We start from the raw sequence: 18,777 nt of genomic DNA on the forward strand, positions 1-18,777 counted from the left end.
CCACTGGCGCTAGACCCAAATCAGGGGTGAAATGCAGCCGGGGAGGCTGCTGGAGCCTCCCCGACAAGGCCCAAGGGCCCAGCATCCTTCTCCCCACCCAACCCTTGCTCTCTGGGTCCCCTCCCCATCCCCCACCTCCCTGAATAGCAGGGGGGAAGGCCATTGCTCTCTGGGTCCCCTCTCCATCCCCCACCTCCCTGAATAGCAGGGGGGAAGGCCATTGCTCTCTGGGTCCCCTCTCCATCCTCTACCTCCCTGAATAGCAGTGGGGAAGGCCATTCTGGGGAAGCCCCTGCCCCACCAGGATGGGAAGGAGAGAGCCAGACACCCAGGCAGAGCCTGGGCCCAGCCCCTGGCTAGGAAGGGTGTTATGCTCTCCCACGTTTTCACAGGCTCTGGGCTGGGAGCCAGGAGGCCATCAGATGAACCAGCTGCATCTGCCCTCAAGGAGCACATGGTCAGTTGAGAAACAGCCAGGGGCGCCTGCCATGCGGCCTGGGGAGTTCCAGGCAGGGTGGCAGGCTGCCCGCGGGACGATCCAGGACAGTTTCATGGAGGAGGGGGCCCTGGGGCCTGCAGGCTGGGTGGGCCAGACGACACCAGAAAGCTACTGGGTATTCACGAGGGGTCCTCCGCAGCAGGACGCAGAGGGTCTGGCCAGGAAGGGAGGCAGCAATGTGGAGAGGGATGGTCTCAGAGCTTTGCAACGTCCCTGTGAGGTAGATACTTTACAGCTGGGGAAACTGAGGTCTAAGATGACTGAGTAACCTGGCCACGGTCAGACAGCTGGGCAGTCAGGGTTGAAGCAGGACATTCACCTGGAGGTGCGTGTCCCACAGTGAAGCTCTGGAGCTCCATCCAAGACCCCATCCCTCACCTCCCCCATTCCTCCTCAGCTAGGAAAGCCCAAAGGGCCTGGGAGGGTTGGGGAACCTCAGGTCCCCGCATGGGGGAGGCAGCCCAGGGCAGCAGAGGCCACAGGACAGAGCACCCAGACTGAGATGGGTGGTGAGCGCAGGATTCTGCCTGCAGAAGAGGGCCAGGAGGAAGTGCCAAGCATCCTTCCTCTACGGTCTCAGTAGACCGTCCAGCGCTGTCACCGCCCACCCCAAGAGGCAGGCTGGGGGCAGGAGAGGGGACACCAAAGCAACACCCACAGCATCTGGGCAAGGCCAGCTCTGTCTGGGTCATTTTCTGGAGACCCAGATTTCAACTCCAAGGGGATGAGTTTCCCTCAAAGCCGGGGTGGTAGGGCCAGCTCCCTCATCAAGAGTTCTGAGGCTCCACTGTGATCTATGCTGTGTGGCTACAGCGGGGCCCCCGGGGTGTGACCTGCACACCTCAGGGATGCTACCCAGGAGCAGGACTCAAGCACCAAGGGCAGACAACCCAATTGTGCAGGGGCCGTGTGACCCAAAGGTTCAATTCTGAGGAAACCTCTGAATCATTAGAGACACAAACACAGGCTGCATATGAGATGGTATCAAGGAATTACTGTCCGTTTTTCAGAATGATAAAGCTCCTGTGGCTGTTTTTGGAACTCTTTTCTGCTAGGGGTGCATGCTGAGATATTTATGCACTGAATGGTAAACATCCCAGGGTCTGGGGCCCAGATGGAACAAGACTGGCTAAGAATTGATAACTGTTGAAGCTGGGTTCGTTCTATCATTTTCTCTGTATTTGGGAGTGTTTGAAATTTTCCACCATAAAAAGTTAAATAGGAAAAAAATGCCCAAGAAAATGGCAGGGTGAGGCTGTGCAGCCCTGGGTGGAGGGCCTGTGTACAACTCGAGGCAAAGCAGAAAGGGGTCGGCCTGCCCTCTGGAGCCACACACGGCTGGGTATCCCTGCCCCTGCCCAGAGAGGCATCCTGCAGGAAGGTCACAGCAGGGAGCTGGCTGCTGAGAATGCCAGGCAGCCCCCTGGCTGGCTACCCCTTCCTCCCACCACCCTACCCAGCTTGCATCGAATGAGTAAACAGGCTAGGCATACAGCTTGAGAGGCACAAGCACCTGGGAGCAAGGCCTGTGATGAGCCACAGGGCAACACAAAGCAGCTCAGCTCTGCAGCTTGTGTGGTCAGCAGGGTCTCCAGGGTGCAGCCATCCTCTCACTCAGATTCCCACTACCCTAAATCCTTCTGACTCACAGAGCACTTTGAGAATATAAATAGGGGTTGTGAGGTTAATTTAGAGGAGCTATGTAATTCCACAAAAACATACTCGGGTAGTTTTCTGCTTGACCCTAACAAACTCCTACTCATCCTTCAACGCCCATGCAACACAACTTTTGGAGTGAACGAGCACAAGACAGGTCACAGTGGCAGCGCAACTCCACTTTTGGGACTGCCTCAGGACTGCCTCTCCCAGGCCCCACCCAGCACACAGCATCGTAGCTGCTGGTTTCAGGGTGTATCTGCTCATCTCTGTGTCCTCCGTGTAAACCTGTTACATGAGTGAGAGTCTATGTCTAGGGTGTGTCTAAAGGGGTTCCTCTCTCCTCCTCCCGAGGTCTCGCACAATTGAGGAATGAGATAGAATGTGCAGAGGGGCCAGGAAGCCCTGGGTCTGACATGCCCCATGGTCCCTGGCCGAGGAGAAGCAGGCAGAGACAAAGTGATCCCAAAGGAGAGGCTGGCAGCACCGTGCTGCCCTGATGGGCCCACAGGTGTGGGCCTGGTATCCAGGAGGGAGGGAAGGCCCCACGGGACTCAATCTGTGGAGAGAGGGGCCACACTGCACACATATGTCACCAGGCCACAGGGCATGAGGTGGTGCTACCTCACACGTATGGCCCTGGGAAGTGCATGTCAGAGCTGTGGGCCTAGGTGGACAAGGCTTTGGAGGCCCCTGATAAGGAAGGGCCCGAGGTGGGTGGGGGTGGCTGCTGACCTTCACGGACAGATGGAAAAGCAGGAGGGAGACAGCCAGCTATGGATTCTGGTTTCCTAAGCTAATAAATTTGCACAGGCTTTTAAAACACCAAGTTGACCAGCAAGCAAAGCATTTTTGCCAAACTCAATTCACTGACACATGTCACGGAGCTTCTCCTGAGTGTGGGGTCTCAGTGGCTCTGCCAACGTCATCAGGAATTAGCTACAGCCAGAAAAGTAGCAGCCTTCGTTCAACAGAACATCACACAGCAGTGGGAAGGGATCCATCCCACGGACACACCCCAGAACATCACCCGAGCACAAGACAGGTCACAGCGGCAGCGCAACTCCACTTTCAGGCTCAGACTCAAGCAGGTGAAACGCCCATGTGGCAAAACAACAGAGAAACGAGGCAGGGATGAGCATAAAACCAGGAGAGGGATGAGGGGAAGGGGGTGCCTGGAAGGCTCCAACATGAAGTGTTTGAGGTTCCTGCTCTTCCTGGCTTAGGGACCCCACCTTTGTGCTGGGTGATACTCCCCCCACCCCAGAACATTTCACTCTAGTGCCTCCACCACTGCCAGCCACAGAACGTCAGGGAACACAGAAGCCTCCTGGGCTCACCAAGCAGTGCACACAGCAACCACGCGGGAGGCACTGGCTTTAACATGACTGCTGTCATCGCAGGGTGGCCGTGGGACCTGAGCTGGGCCTGGCATCTCTTCAGGTCTCAGTTTCAAGCCTGCTAGAGAAAGGCTGCACTGGGCAGTGCCAGGACTCAGGGTCCAGCAGGGCCACCAGACACTTGTGGGTCTTCATCCATCATGGGGCAGCCACGGGACATATGAGCTGCTCCCTGGGGCCAGAAGGACAGCAGGCTGTGGCCCACACTTGATCATCCCCGTGCCTGGGCTCAAGCCAGCAGCAGTCCCTGGGTGGTCACGGAGAAAATCTGGCCACCGCAGATGACCACGCTGACCCACGACTCCCAGCGGCACAGGTTTGCAGGACAGCAGAGGCAGCTCGGATCCTGTGGTCCCGGTATGGCAGCCCACTCAGGGTCTGTGCACTCAGCAGACACCCCAGGACCCTGGCCAGGCCTCTCAGCATCAGCAGCTTCCTGCCCTCTGCTCCCGGCGACATCTGCCCCCCAGCACCCCAATCACCCTTGGTCACACCCATAATGACACACTCAGGCTCTCAACCACACGGCTCAGTCTCTGGAGCCTTACTGGACATCCCTCCTGAGTCTGGACTGAAATCCTGGTTACAGAGGCCACTCCCTCCTCCTCCCACCTGCTTGTCCAAACACCCCAGAGCTCATCGAAGCTGACCCTTGGAGCAAGTGGCCTTCAGCTCTGCCCACTGCTCTCCCGGCCAGGGGCCACCTCCAGGACCCCCACCTGCCTCACTCCAGGCCCCTTGGTTATCTGAAGCATCTTCCCAAGCAGAAACCAGAAGGACCTCTCATTCTCCCAGCTCAGCCTGGGCTGGTCCCAGCCTAACTGCCGGAGGGCCAGACAGTCCCATTCCAGAGGCTCGATCATGCTCCACACATGCACCTACACATGCATGTGCGCATAGACACGTGTGTGAACATGCACAGGTACGCTCACGCACACATAGACCTCCTCTCCATGGCACCCTGTGACAGGCAGGGAGTGTCCAGGCCTCAGGGATGCCCCCCAGAGACCCACAGGAACTGGCCACAGGCACAACTGAGCACCGCCCACTTATGACCAGTTCTCTGTCTTGATCAAGAAAAAACAAGCTGACTGCCCTAGGTCCTGGAACACAGCCTGGCCCACCCACCCCACCACGGGCTGGGCCCCAGGGGGCCAAAAGAGCTGACCAGCAGGCGGCCCACTTCCAGCTGTGCAGAGTCACAGGGCAGAAGGGACACCCAGGCCCCTGCAATGTGTGGAGAATGGTTGGGAGCGCATGCCTCTGGACCTGCCCCAGCCCACTCCTCAGTGTCCCTGCTGAACCCTCTGCAGTGTCACCCTCCCATGGCCCCTCATGGGCTGGGACACACACATGGGGACTGACCCAGCCCTGGGCACCGCCAAGCCCCTTCGTGGCTCAGTGACGAGGAGGCAGACAAGGGCTGGGACAGGAGCAGGTCCCACTGCAGCCTAAAGGACCTCCCCACAGCCTGGTGTCAGGGAATGCTCCCAAGAAGGGGAAACACTGATGGCCTAATACACAGCAGTCGCTCAAACAACGCCGACACATCGCTCCACAAATGGCACAGGCCCGCCCCCACAGGTGGCTGGATCACTGTAAACTGCAGGCCACAGACAGTAGGCAGCTCTCCCACCAACCCAGAGGAGGCCCGTCTCTGCCCACATTAGGCCCTCAGCATCTGGCAGCCTGGCCAGATGGGTCAGGGCCTCTCCAGCTCCCAATTAGCTCAGATTTGTGCCTGGATGCTAATCAAGGCTGCTGGCGGTGCCCTGGGAGGGGAGGGGCTCAGAGAGGCAGACAGGGGCTTCGCTTGGCTCCCTCTACCAGGGCATCATCCGGCCAGCCCCTCCTCCGTGGAACCCCACCGTACGGGGCAGTGACATGGGGCTGCCACCTCAGTGAGGCAGCCACCTCAGTGAGGCAGCCCACCCTTCCTGCACCCACCTCCACAGCCCCACCTGGCGCTCTGGCACACCCCACCTTGGGGGTCCAGCAGGACCCCTGCCATAGTCCCTCCCCACCGCCTCCTCAGATCTGTGCTCCAACCACAGCAGCTGCCCCGGGAGGCCTCTGCCCATCACCATCAGATTTGCTGTGTGCTGACTTTGGGTTTTGTTTGTCCTCGACCTGCCCCACAGGACAAGGACAGCACAAAGACAGGGAGACCCCACAAGGGCAGGGAGACCCCGTGAGGGCAGGGAGATCCCGTGAGAGCAGGAGCCTGTCTGCTCCATCACCGCCTGCAGCGCCCAGAGCTGATCATTGCCAGCAGGGCTCTGGAGGCCCGTGATGGGACATATCCACACGCTGAGGGCCACTTGGGGCCAGCACCACTCAAGGCCCTTCCTCGCACACACCCTGCACGTCTGAGAAGCCCTCCCAGGACAGGCGGAGTGCCCTGCCACTGTGTAGAAGACTTGGGCTCTGTTAGTTAGGAAACTGTCAGGTCACCTCCCAGTAGGCCATGACGCCAGGAATCTGCTGTCAGAAGGCAGATGGCCAACCGCAGCACTGCCCGGTCACCCGAAACTTTGTCACTGAGCTCTCATCTGGCCCACGGCTCTCAGGGCAGATGACACCACCCAACCACCATGGCGGCCTGGCCACCTTGAACCTCTTCCCCTCCAGCTCTGGGGGCAGAGACCCCCATACACGGGATGGGGAGGTGAAAGGGGGCCCTGAGAACAACCTAACCAGAGCACAAAGGTACATCCAAGGGTCTGAGGGTCCCTTGGCACCCCCACCAGCCTGGGCCCCACCAGGCCAGAGGCGCCCTCAAGTCCCCAACACTCCTGTGCCTCCCTCTGCCACAGCCTCCACTCCAGGAACCCCACTGCATCTGTGCATGGAGCCACAGGCAGGGTGGGCCAAGTGCTGGCCAAGACTGGGAGGGGCCTGCTGCCCAGTCCACAGGGCATGGCCTCCAAAGCCCCTGCCCCAGCCTGACAGCAGCTGCGCAGGACACTCCCCATGCCCTACCTCTGGCTGACAGCTTCTTGGTGTTGATGATCTTGGCTGCATACTCATGGCCGGTGCAGAGCTTGACACAGCGTCGGACCACAGAGAAAGCCCCCCTGGGGAGGAAAATGGGGGAGCGAGAGACAGAGACAGAGACAGACAAGGAGAAAGAGAGAGAGCCGATTAATCTCCCCATAAACACTCCCCATTAAGCATTCAGCCACCGGCCCGGCCTCGGGCAGATGGCTGTGAGTCAGAAACTGTGAGGAAGTGGGTGCCCCTCACAAGCCACTCTCAGCTGGCCCCACTCAACACCAGCAGAACAGAGGCCGGCTTCCCGACGGCTGGCAGAGCCCTGGCAGATGGCACGCCCTGGGGGGCTGTGCAGAGGAGAAGGATCAGTCAGGCCCTCGGGAGGGTGGCGGAGGGGCCCCGTTCAGCTCCTGTGTGACCTACAGGCCTGTATCCTTGTGGGTCGGCTGGACCAAGAGTCCATGTCCACAGGCCTCTCAGCAGGCATCCTCGGGGGCTCTGTACCACGTCCATGAGGCCCTGCTGAGTCTTCCCCAGAGGCAAATGAAGCTGGCCTTGTCTGGAAGGCCCAGCTCCAGAGGGCAGTTATATTGGGATTTGTGCAGTCGGACATGGGGACTCATGGAAGGTTTTGTAGGGAGAGAGAAACATCACATCCTTAAACTGCAAAGCTGGAGGAGAGGGTCCTGAGAGCCTCCACTGTCCAGGTGTCAACGCAGAGGCCATGGAGGCCCAGGGTAGGGGCGAAGGGACATTCACGAACTGACAGCCTGGGGGTAGGGAGAGGGGAGGAGGGATGGAGGACAGAGGGAGCTGACCAGCATCAACCACAGTCCAGAGCCCAAGAGACACAAGGAAGGAATCGGGTTAAGGCTGCTGAGGCCATCGAGAAGAGGCCATGAACGTACCCCACAAAGCCTGGCCTGCAGAGGAGCTCCTGCCCTGGCTTCAGGGTGCCCTGAGGGAGTCAGTGCCACCCAACGGGAGCCACAGAGTCTATGAGGCAGGAGGGGAGGGGGCCGGTGCCCACCAGGAGGCCCCGCAGAATCTGACTAGTCACCACGGTTGATTTAATTTGATTTCAGATCATTTTCTAAGAACAGCACACGTGAGGCAAGGGGCCTGGTCAAGAAATGTCACATGAAGGGTCTGAGTCCAGACAAAAGGGCCAGCAGATGCTCTCAAGCTGGGGCTGGGAGAAAGGGGGGCTTGGAGGAAGCCCACCACCAGGTGGGCACCCACCCGTGCAAACCCGAGCACGCAGGGCCCTCCTGTGTTTGCACCTGCAAAGTGCCCAGCCTCCCCCCTATAGGAACAGTCTCCCCTCCCAGAAAGCTTCTTCGGCCTGGACAGCCTGAGAAACCCACATGGGAGTCCAGGCCAAGGGCTCTGCGTGGTGGAAGAGGAGCGTCTTACATACGAACACCGTTTTATCTACAGTCCTTTGTGGAGATAAATCTTTGTAAAAGAGTACTGTTCAATTCCTTGGAAAGATAAATAATTACACTAAATCTAATTGAACATTTTCTTAACGACTCAGGTCTCATGAGCAGTCATTGTGCTTGGGCGGCCGCTGAGCTGCGTCTTCGCTTTTTAAAGTCAACCCGTGAACAGGGACAGGGGCTGCCTCAGGAGATGTGGGGGGAGACCCAGCGGTGGGAGATGCGGCGGGGGGGAGGCGCGGCGGAGGGGGTGCGGTGTGGGGGGGACACGACGTGGGGGGGATGCGGCGGGGGGGGCACGGCGGGGGGGCGCGGCGGGGGGGCACGGTGAGGTGCTCACTGTTCACTCCGCATTCTCTTGCTCTGCTTGATTTTTTCACCATGTGCATCAGTTACGTTCTCAAAATGTTTTTAAGGAAAAATATAAAGAAAGGATTATTATTTTTAACGTATGACATTAACTTGGGAGACTGAGGTGAGGGCAAAGACCATGGGCTTTTTGCCTGGTCTGGCTTCAATCCTGGTTAGACGGGGTGACACAGCTCTCTGAGCCTCAGTTTCCCCATCCATATGACTGAGCAGAAGGGCCTTCCGGGGCCACTGTGTGGCTGTTTGCCAGACTTCTTGCTCAGAAGAGGTGAGAGCTTCCCGAAACGAGTCCTGAGCTACCATTTGTCACGCTCTGACCCCTAGAGGGCTCAGCGGCTGACCTGACCACAGGGCTGACCTGGCAGGCCTCCACTGAGTGTTCTGGACCAGGCCCTGAAGGGAGCAGGGAGTCTGGGCCTCCGTGTGCCAGGACCCAATCACACACTGCAGGTCTGACCCTCAGTAGGAAGTTCAACAGACTGCACATCTATGCCAAGCTGATGATGCCCATATGGCACCGCTGTGTTGAGCCCATCCCTGGAGCAGGGCGGAGACCCAAGCGCAGCTTCCCACCAGCACAGCAGGCTCCCAGCTGCTGGCCAGACTCAGACAGGTACCGGAGCAGAGGGCGGCAAGCCACAGCTGTTCCTCAGCACACGACATCCATGCACCATATCACCAAGAGCCTGACCGCAGGTGGGTGGGTCAAGGGCTTCCTCCAGTTGATCCCTCTCCCCTCCCTGTGTCAGGCAGCCCCTTTCTCCTCTGCAGAAGGCTCCAGAGCCGCCCCTGCACCATCAGCCTAGGTCGGAGCAGTCAGCAATCGGGGAAGGCGGGGGCAGGGAACACAGGTAAGACTGCCAGAGCCAGGGGGCCGAGGCCAGGCAGCGCCACTGAGGAAGGAGGAAGGCATGGCTGGGGGCCTCGGGATGAGTGTGGAGTGGGAGCACCAGGCCGCACAGCTGTAGTGACATAGGATGTGGCAGGCACAGTGCCAGGCACCCAGCAGACACTCAGCAGGAAGGGACTAGGGGTGCAGGGCCCGGGGGTGAAGAAGGCCCTGCTCTTGGACACAGGCCTGCAGGTAGGGTGGAGGGCATCCTCAAGAATAGAGGACAAGGTCCCCTTTCCCAGCGACTTGGATGCCCCCAGAGGGAGAAGGTGGCCAGCTGGGGGAAGGCGCAGGAGGGCTGGCTCTCAAGGACACCACTGCTCCCTGCGCCCCGCTCCTGGGCTCTGCCTCTCCCACGCCTTCTGTCCCTCACTGAAGCCCCAAACCTTCTCTGAGTCCCAATGTCATCGCCGCTTCCCAATCTCTCCCTCTCCTCTCTCCTCTGGGGGACTTAAGGAATGTATGCTTAAGTCTCCCACCCCAGTTATTTGCCCACTTTACCCACCACTTCCCCTAAAGAGCACCCTGAAAGGGGCTCCTCCCCATAATGGCTGTCCACCCGCACCCATCCTGCCATCTCCCCGGGGAACTTGGGCTGGCAGCTGCAGATCCACCTCTGCCTCCTCCCCTTCCTGGTGGTTCTGCCACTTGCCAGACGGCAATCTGTCACGGGAAGCCCCCTTGGAAGTGTCAGCCCTCTTGAGAAGCGGCCACAAACATGTTTAGCATGAGCCATGCAGGCCATGGCTGGGGGCCCAACATCTCTGACTTCTCCAAGAGCAAAGAAGGCAGCACCATCACCATACTCCCTTGCGACTCAGTGTTTGCCCGCCAGAGTTTATAAACATTGAGAGACAACACCGACAAAGAGCCTGGATCTGTATCGTAAGCCTGTCCCTGCTGCCAAGGGCAAACTCCTATGCGTCCTTCAAGATCCACTGCAAACAGCTCCCCGCTTTCCCAGCTCACACAGAAAGTCAGCTTGGTCTTTAGATATTGCACCTCCCACGTTCCTTAGGTTAGTTTACTTAATTATCTACCTGTTCACTTTTGCCACTCCCCCTTCCAATGGCTCTCTATGGGCAGAGTGCCCTATACTCTGGACCTAGGTATCAGGCACAGTGCCTGGGCTGTGATATAGGAGCAAGAACTGACCTACAAGCAACACAGTGAGCTGTGGAGCATGGAGTTGCTGGGCCTCAGGGCTTGTCCAGCCCAGCAGTACAGGAAGAGCGGCCCCTAGAGTGTCCCAGCAGGAGGGGAGACCCACCAAGGCTTCCAGGGCCTGTGGGTAGATGGGTCTGTGCTACACTGAGGCCACAAGGCCCTGGTCAGAGCCAGGGGGTACCCCAAGTAAATAAGGCCTGGGGCTTAGGCTCCCCGCCTCCCCACCAGCGCACAGACAGGCTCAAAGCCCGGTCTTCTTATCTGGAAGCACGGGCAGGCCTAGCAGGTGGCAGCATGGTCCTTGGGCTCAGCAAAGAACGCCTTGGATGACACTGCAGGTGCACAGACTGATCACACGTCTGCCTCTGGGGTGTGGACCATCCCAGGCAGCTGTAAGGGCACAGCGGGTTGGGGCAAAGGCAGGAAAAAGCCGGAAGAGGTGCTCCTATGGGATCCCAGGTCGCTGTTCCTGTGGGCTGCGAACTGCATCTAGACATCAAGGTTGCCCACATGATGGCCTGCATGGAATGAATGCTACTGAGCCAGGCTGAAAGCCATTTTGAATAACCTGTTCAGATCATGAGGCCCCCGGGCACCAAGCATATTATGGGGCTTTTAAAATCAAATAAAGCTAATTAAAACAAGAAAATACTCTTTGAGTCCTTGCTTTGTGGAAGGCTCTGAACCCTGTCTCATTTACAGTGGGATCAACAGTACCAGGGAAACCTGTCCTGAGAGAGAAGGGGAAGAATTAATTCTGGGTGGGAATGGAGCCCCGGAACTACGTGGCCTGTTTCTACGACTGCACCTGCTCGGGCACCTCCTTCATTGCAGGGGGGCTCAGGCTTCTCGCGCGATAATGGGGTGAAGGCCACCTGCGAGGAGAGGTGCTGAGTGTACCTCCCTGACTGCAGCCACCCAGGGCAGTCGGTGTTTCACAGGCATCCTGTGGGCTCTCGGGGCTTCACAGGCAGAGGCAGCAGGAAGCGTCATTGTCTGCAGGATGCCCCATCCGCCTCTGTCTCCTCCTCGCATCCAGTCTATGGCTCCTCTGGCTCCACAACAGACTGCTGGTGCAGGCCCAGGCTTTCCCAGCTCTGAGCTGCCCCCCCAACCCTCGTGCCTGCCTCTTCCCTCCAGTCCCCACTTGCAACCGGCCACCAGTTGCTGACTATCCGTGGCTCCCACCAACCCCCACGAAGCTCCCCACCACAGGTGGCTCTGTGGCCTGCCCTGCTCTCCACTAAGTCATGCTGGTCGCACTGCGGCCCTCGCCAGCTGCCCGCACCTCTCCCCGGAGAGCTGGGAGGAGGTGTGTCCCTGAGCAGCATGGCTGGAGTTTGTGGGAGGGCCCAGAGAGCAGGAAGGAAATTTCGCCTTGCCCCCAGCAGGACCACACAACAGCCCCTCTAGGGCCCTCTCATGCCTCACCTTCACTGATGAAGACTGGGGGTTACCAAGATTACCGGCTCTTGGGGTGCCAGTTAAGACACTTGGTAACGACACCAGGGAGGGAAGGTCGGACCCTGCGTCCCCACAGCCTATCCCGTGTGGTCACGCAGACCTTGCTCAGGTGCCCTCCCCAGCCACCTCACAAGGGCTGGTAACTTCCATCAGTAAGGGGGCAGTGATTGTCCCCCTACACAGAATGAGGTGACACAGGTACCAGCCACAACACAGTATCCAGCATCCAGAAAGAGCTGGCAGTGTGATTCTGCTCCCAGGACGGCATAGGCAGGGACCCAGGCGCCCGGAGTGATCGTGCATGTGATCCCCATGACAGGCTGCTGAGCTCCCGCAGGGCAGCGCTGGGCCACGCAGGATCAAAGCGGCCTCTGAGTCGGCCCACTCAACGCTTGGATTCCGTTCCCTTAGTGGAAATTTCAGAGGCAGCAGCTTCTCTCCCTGTTCCTCTCTCTGCCTCCCGCAGCCCATGTCCACACCATCCAGTTTCCTCCCCAAGTGCTGGGGCCTGTGCCACCCCAGCCAGGGCTGCCTGCATCAGTCCTGAGCCTCACCGGTCGGTTGCAGTTCACAGGCGTGCGCACACACACGTGTACTCTCCTCACTCAGATGTTGCAGAATAGGCTGGAAACGCCCCCTCAGATTCCCAACAACAGTGACAGCCAAGGGCCATGGGACCCCTTCAATCTACAGCAAGGCCACACACAATTCCAGGAAGTTCTTAAATTTTAGAATTTTAGAAAGAAGCTGAGGAGCCCCGAGTAAAAGCAAAAGATCCAAGCCTGGCTGACCTGTTTTGTAAATTGAAATTTCCCATCCAGGTTTTGCGTCTGACGCTCCCCACGCGGGCCAGGCGCTGTCTCCCTAGTAGCAAGCACAGCCCCCTCCCCGCTCAGGTCCTCCAGAGCAGGTCCTTCTGGAAGAGTCTGGGCCGGCCACAGAAGCACTCTCAGGCCGACAGCTTTATTTCCTGCTGTAAATTAATAAAGGGTTGTTCTGAAACCAGCCTCAGGCCACCTACGTCCTTTCTTGCCTGGCTGGCCCCAGGTGGGCTCCATGAGGAGGCCTGGGCTAGGGGCTGAGAACACCCCAGCAGGCGCAAGTCCGCTGACCTCATGGGGACCTTTGTGTTTTTCTTGTGTGGGTGAAACTAAACCAAATTGGTATTTATTTGTGTGTTGGCTTAAAAACACAGTTCCCAACTTTGATTAAAATGAGCTCTTGGGAGTGCCGGAGGGGGAGGTCTTTTATAGTCTAATCTTGACCTAAGCAATTTGGTGGAAACAGTAACTTTTATATGAACAGAGTGCTGAGGTTGTTGTGGGTTTTTTCTTTTGTGTATTTTTCTGCTTATGATAATACAAAAACAAAACTCACGTTCACAGTAGATGGAACGTATGTTTGTATTATTGTTACGTTTACAATGTTTGCTATGGAGTAAACAAGAGGGTCTACAGAATGCGTTGACGTTGCCTCCATAACCCACAACACGGTCAGTAGGGCCCATCGATGTTTGGATGTGTGCAAGTGTGCAGCTCTGCACCATGAGGAGGTGTCTTCTTACACGATTAGGGGGCTCTTGTTGCCACTTTCCACTTTCTCCTCTCACTATGTCCCCCGCGCTGTTAATGAAGCCTCAACAGTGTGATCTGACAGTTGCATACTTCTTTGCTCATGGATACTGTCCTGTGGATGCCTGCTTGGTATTTACTCCTCCCCAGCCTCTCTGGCCCTGGGGTTCCGCCAAGGGGGGGAGAGTGTTTGGGCTCCTGAGGAGTTTCGGACAAGCAGGTGCCCCGCCAGGCAGGAGCTGGAGTCCCCAGGCCCAGAGTAACATCCCACAGGGAGGTGGGTGGCCATCCTACCCCCCCACTGGCAAGACGTCCCCCAGGTAGGTGCAAGCCGAGCTCCCAGGGCTGTGTCGTCCACTCCTGCTCAGGGCCCAGGCATCCTGGGTTCTAAAAACTAGGTCTGAGGTGACCCTACTGGAGACAAGCAGCTGGACACACTCACTTCTCCTCATGAGCACCCAAACTCGGCCACAGCCTGGGCCGGCATCCAAGCATGTGCCTTATCAGCACGGGAGTTCCTGTTTTGTGTCTGACTTTTGTGTTTACCATCACTTCACACACGAGCCCCACATTTTGACTGAGATCATATACTCACTTATAGGAAAGACATTCCCTCAAGTTGACGCACCACTGATAGCTGGGTGCTTCCTCCATTAGCAAGTGTTTAGGAGGTCTCCAACTTCCCTTCTCGAAAATGGCCTGCCATAACTGTTTCAGTCATTTCATTGCGTTCACTTCCAAAAGCACAATTCACGTCAGCAGCAATGGAAAACCATTCTTCCAAACTTGGAATCTGGGTGGCTCATACAACCCTAGAGAGAGTTCCCAAAGCTCTTTCCTGCTTTGGCCCAAGGGCTCCCTAACCTGAGCTTCGGAGCCCAACAAGAGCTAAAGTCTTAACTTATCCATGCTTTATGAGTCTGCTTGGGCTGCTGAAACAAAGTACCACCAACCAAGCGGTTTAAACAACAGATATTAATTTTCTTACAGTTCCGGTGGCCAGAAGGCAGAGATTAGGGCTGGTTCCTTCCTAGGGCTGGGAGGGAGAATCTGTTCCATACCTCTCTCCTGGATTCCGGTGCTGCCTGCAATCCTTGGTGCTAGTTGGTTTCTAGATGCATCACCCCAATCTCTGCCTTCACAGTTACACGGTATTCTCTCTGCTTGTGTCTCTGTGTCCAAGAACACCCGTTTTATAAGAACGACAGTCATATCTCCAATATGACCTCATCCTAACTTGACTAATTACGTCTGCTACTATCCTGTTTCCAAATACAGTCACATTTTGAGGACTGGGCTTCCACATACATGAATTCTGGGGGATGCAGTTCAGCCCAGGATGTATGCTGAGTCCAGGTCTGCCTCGTGGAATCTGCCACTGTGTGCAGCTGCAGCAGGCAAACACTTCCCAAATCACACTCCTCAAACATAAGCTTCATAGGACGTTAACAGATGATAGGTGCAAAAGGGTTTCTGTGAGAAAAGAGGTTTGGGAACCAGTAGGTTAGACAGTGTTTCCTTCCTTCCTTTCTTTAACTGCAGGACTTCTCAGGGCCTTGAATGGGATCATCTCTATTGTGAACCTCCAAGAAGGGAGTATGAGGTGCATCCTTTTCTTAACCTATTTGACCATAGAAATCTTTATTCAAAAAGGCTCTGGAGGGCCAGGAGTGTAAGGAGAAGGGACTTCTATTCTTAGGACTCAACACTGGCCCCTTTCTGAAACCCTGTGTGATCCACTGAAGCCACAAGAGATGCTTCTGATGAAATGAACACATTAACAAAGAAACACTTGGCAAGAGCCAGGCAGAAACCTCTCCTGTCCATCCACCTGAAGTCCACAAGCTCATCCAAGGATACACCCAAACTTGACGGCTCCAGCCCACAGCAGCAGCCACTGCCCTGGGGTCTTTGTGGGTGCATCTCAGAACGAGAAAACCCCAGCAGAGCACCCTCTGCTCTCTGCCCCTCTCAGCAGAGTGGTGTGGCTGCCCCCTTTGGTCTCCTGGGGACCACATGCCCCTTCCATCAGAGCCCCTCTCCCAGGGGCAGGGCCCTTCCCACCCACCTGTGCAGGAAGCCACTCGCTTCAGTGCATCAAAGCCTCAAACCTGCCAGGTCCCCAGTCACCGTTCTGCTAAATTTCCTCCCAGATACTGAGTGCCGGCTCATCCTCTGGTCAAGCCAGGAAAGTATATTCAGAGATACCATTTTCTTCACATTTTTGACAATGCTATGAGCAGAGCACAGGCCATTTCTTAACCAAATAAGCTCATGGCAAAATCCCCCATATGCCCTGGTGAGGTTCACAGGTGAATGGTGATGCATGGGAGCGCTTCCACATTTTCACATGGGTTAACGTGGTCGTCGTCATTCTAGACAGCCAGATCGAGTTTGTACAGGTTTTCCTCCCATATGTTGACAATCCTGTATAGCAGTGGTCCCCAGCCTTTTTGGCACCAGGGACTGGTTTTATGGAAGGCAATTTTTCCACAGACTGGGGCAAGGGCTAGGGGAAAATAGTTTGAACAGAATGAAACTGTTTCACCTAAGATTATCAGGCATTAGTTAGATTATCTTAAGGAGTGCGCAACCTAGATCCCTCGCTTGCACAGTTCACAATAGGGTTCGCGCTCCTATGAGAATCTGACACCTCCGCTGATCTGACAGGAGGCGGAGCTCAGGCTGTAATGCTGGCTTGCCCATGGCTCGTCTCCTGCTGTGCAACCCAGTTCCTCATAGTACTGGTCCGTGGCCTGAGGGTTGAGGAACCCGGCTATATAGGATAGGAGAACAGTGTGATTTTTGACATGTTTCTGTGACACTGTGTTCAATTTCAGCCTCAGGGACCTCACGTCTCACACTGCCCAGACCCACTGCCAGGAACTGCTACAGCTGGGACCCTCTGGGTCATGCTGGAGAGCTCAAGGGAAGAATGCCAATGGCAGCAAGGCAGTGGGCAGCAATCTGGGGTCGGGTGGGGTCCGACTGGCTCCCAAGGCACCACACATCCCCAGGAAAGCTACTTCTCCCTCTTCCTGCCCAGCATCCCACACACCTGGCTGACCCCTCTCCAAGGAAGGAAACCCCCAGTCTCTGCCTCTCTTCTTGGGTCCTCCCTGCCCTCGCCAAAGTCCCCAACCCCAAGAGACAACATCAGATGCCCCTGTCTGTGTATCACAGGACCGACGGAAGGGGAGCAACAGGAGGCAGGACAAGGACACAGGCATCCTGGGATGCATGCTGCTGATGGGTGGCCTCAGAGGTGGCACGCACAGGTAGCAAAAGGGCTACGGAACAGACAGTTGGTCCCCAGGCACTGATTGCTCCCTCTCTGTCCCAGTGACCAGCCCAGAACAGGCATGCAGAAGGCACTGGGCAGTGCTTGCCCAGGGATGGTGGGAGCGCTGGGGCTTGGCTGCATGTGCCCTGTGACTGATTGGCAATGTCTGCACTGAGCACCAGAAGGAGACTGCGGATGCTTATTATGAGATCTCTATTTGTGATTTAGAAAGATCTATGAGTCAACAGGCTACCTCCTGGCCCTGGATCCGTCCCTCCTGATTTGTACAAGTCCCATCTCCTGGCCCTCTGCTCCTCATCTCCCCAAACTGCACCCAGGCCAGCACCCTTCACCACCTTGGTGCCCTGGCCGTGGCTTGGCCATATATAGGCTGGTGTATGTTTGTATGGCAATTCTATGGGGGTGCTGGCCTCTCTAAGATCAAACAGAACCCTCCCAGGACACTAAAGCAGTGCACCCACCCCTCTCAACAAAAGGTCAGCTGGGTCCCAGGAAACTGCAGAGTCAGATACACATGGGGATTGGCAGATGCTGATGGTGTATCCTTCCCAGCAGGCGCTGCACTTTCTGTCCCACCTGGGATGTGGAAAGTCAAGGGAAGACAATCAAGGCCCACAATTCTGGACTCAGAAAAGCCAAGTAGAGATGAGAAAGATGGGAGGTTTGAATCAGGAAGACCTGGGATGAATTCTGGACTTATAACTTAGCGCTGGTCTGCAAAATGGATTTGATGATACATATTACACAGGGTTGATGTGTTAGAATAACAGGTGCCTACCTCAAATCACACTGAAAAATAACTTCTGGGTAGATTTTTAAAAAATACCTAAAATGTGAAAAGAAAAATCTACAAAATGTAAAAAGCAAAGCTTAAAACATTGGTCTAGCATGTGAGAAGCTTGGAAGTCATCACTCCTGTCCTTACAGACAAAAAGCTAAACAAACTGAAAATCAACAACTCTTCTTAGATTGATCAGAGAACTGAGGTTGCAGGAAAACTGCTGCCTCCAAAATTGGCAGATAGAGAGAATTACAACTTGCCATCACTTCTCAGCCTTTGGTTAAAATCAAGTGTGCAGAATCACAACTTACCAGAGCAGAAACCTCCATGGAACCAGTGCTGGGGTAGGGAAACCTAAACTGTAACTGCCGAATTGCCAGATGCTCAGTGTGGACAAGTCTGAGAATTAAGAATTCCAGGGTGCCCAGCTTAGCAGGGTGCACCCACACTTTTGTAAGTTCTACTTCCAGGAGCCCTACCAGGTTCTCACAGCGAAGACTGGAGGAAAACTCCCCAGGGCTTCTGGCAGGGGGAGGAGAAAAATATTCATTTTGAAATATGCCAGAGCGTTCTGTTCTTCTTAACAAACCCTGCCCTCAGGAGAAATTATCTTACTACAGCCCAACCTGCTGGGGCTTTATCAGAGCCAAACCTACCTTGGGGAAGGAAAATACCCAACTCCAGCCCCCTCCAGCCATCCTGTATGTAGTACATAAGCAGATGGAAGAGAGAGACTGAGAAGCACTTGTGAAGGTCACAGCACAGGGGCAGGCACAGGCTCGCTAAAATACTGAGGCCTAATTATAGGAGTACAGAATGCTTCCTCTCCCTCAACATCCTGCTGTCACATTACTGAAGGCCTGTTCACCACATCGCTTTTACCCAGTACATCATGTCCAGCTTTCAATAAAAAAAACTACAAGGCATATAAAAAGGCAGAAAAAAATAGTCTGAAGATACAGAGCATGCACCAGAACCAGACTCAGATATGGCGTGGCTTTTGGGAACTATCAAACTGGAAATTTAAAACAACTGTAATTCCCATGCTAAAGGCTCTAATGGGAGAAGTGGACAACATACAAGAACAGGCGGGTGATGTAAGTAAAGAGATGGAAGTTACAATGCTAGAAATCAAAAACGCTGTAACAGAAATAAAGAATGTCTTTGATGCAGACTAGACACAGCTAAAAAACCAACCAGTGAGTCTGAAAACATATCAATAGGAACTTCTAAAACTA

At 55.8% G+C, this 18,777-nt stretch overlaps 1 protein-coding gene across 23 annotated transcripts in view; it reads right to left on the reverse strand.

Annotated features, from left to right (window-relative positions):
• The window catches only part of CAMK2B (calcium/calmodulin dependent protein kinase II beta), a 109,873-nt gene that overhangs the window by 61,878 nt on the left and 29,218 nt on the right, over positions 1–18,777 (reverse strand). For all 23 annotated transcript variants that reach the window (XM_016957400.3, XM_054655576.2, XM_063815337.1 and 20 more), the window contains exon 2: positions 6,538–6,632. In XM_016957400.3, coding sequence (XP_016812889.1) covers positions 6,538–6,632 — 95 coding nt within the window. The remainder of the gene's footprint in view (positions 1–6,537; positions 6,633–18,777) is intronic.

Source organism: Pan troglodytes, chromosome 6 (genome assembly GCF_028858775.2).
Source record: "Pan troglodytes isolate AG18354 chromosome 6, NHGRI_mPanTro3-v2.0_pri, whole genome shotgun sequence".
In the NCBI taxonomy this organism is placed as follows: Eukaryota; Metazoa; Chordata; class Mammalia; order Primates; family Hominidae; genus Pan; species Pan troglodytes.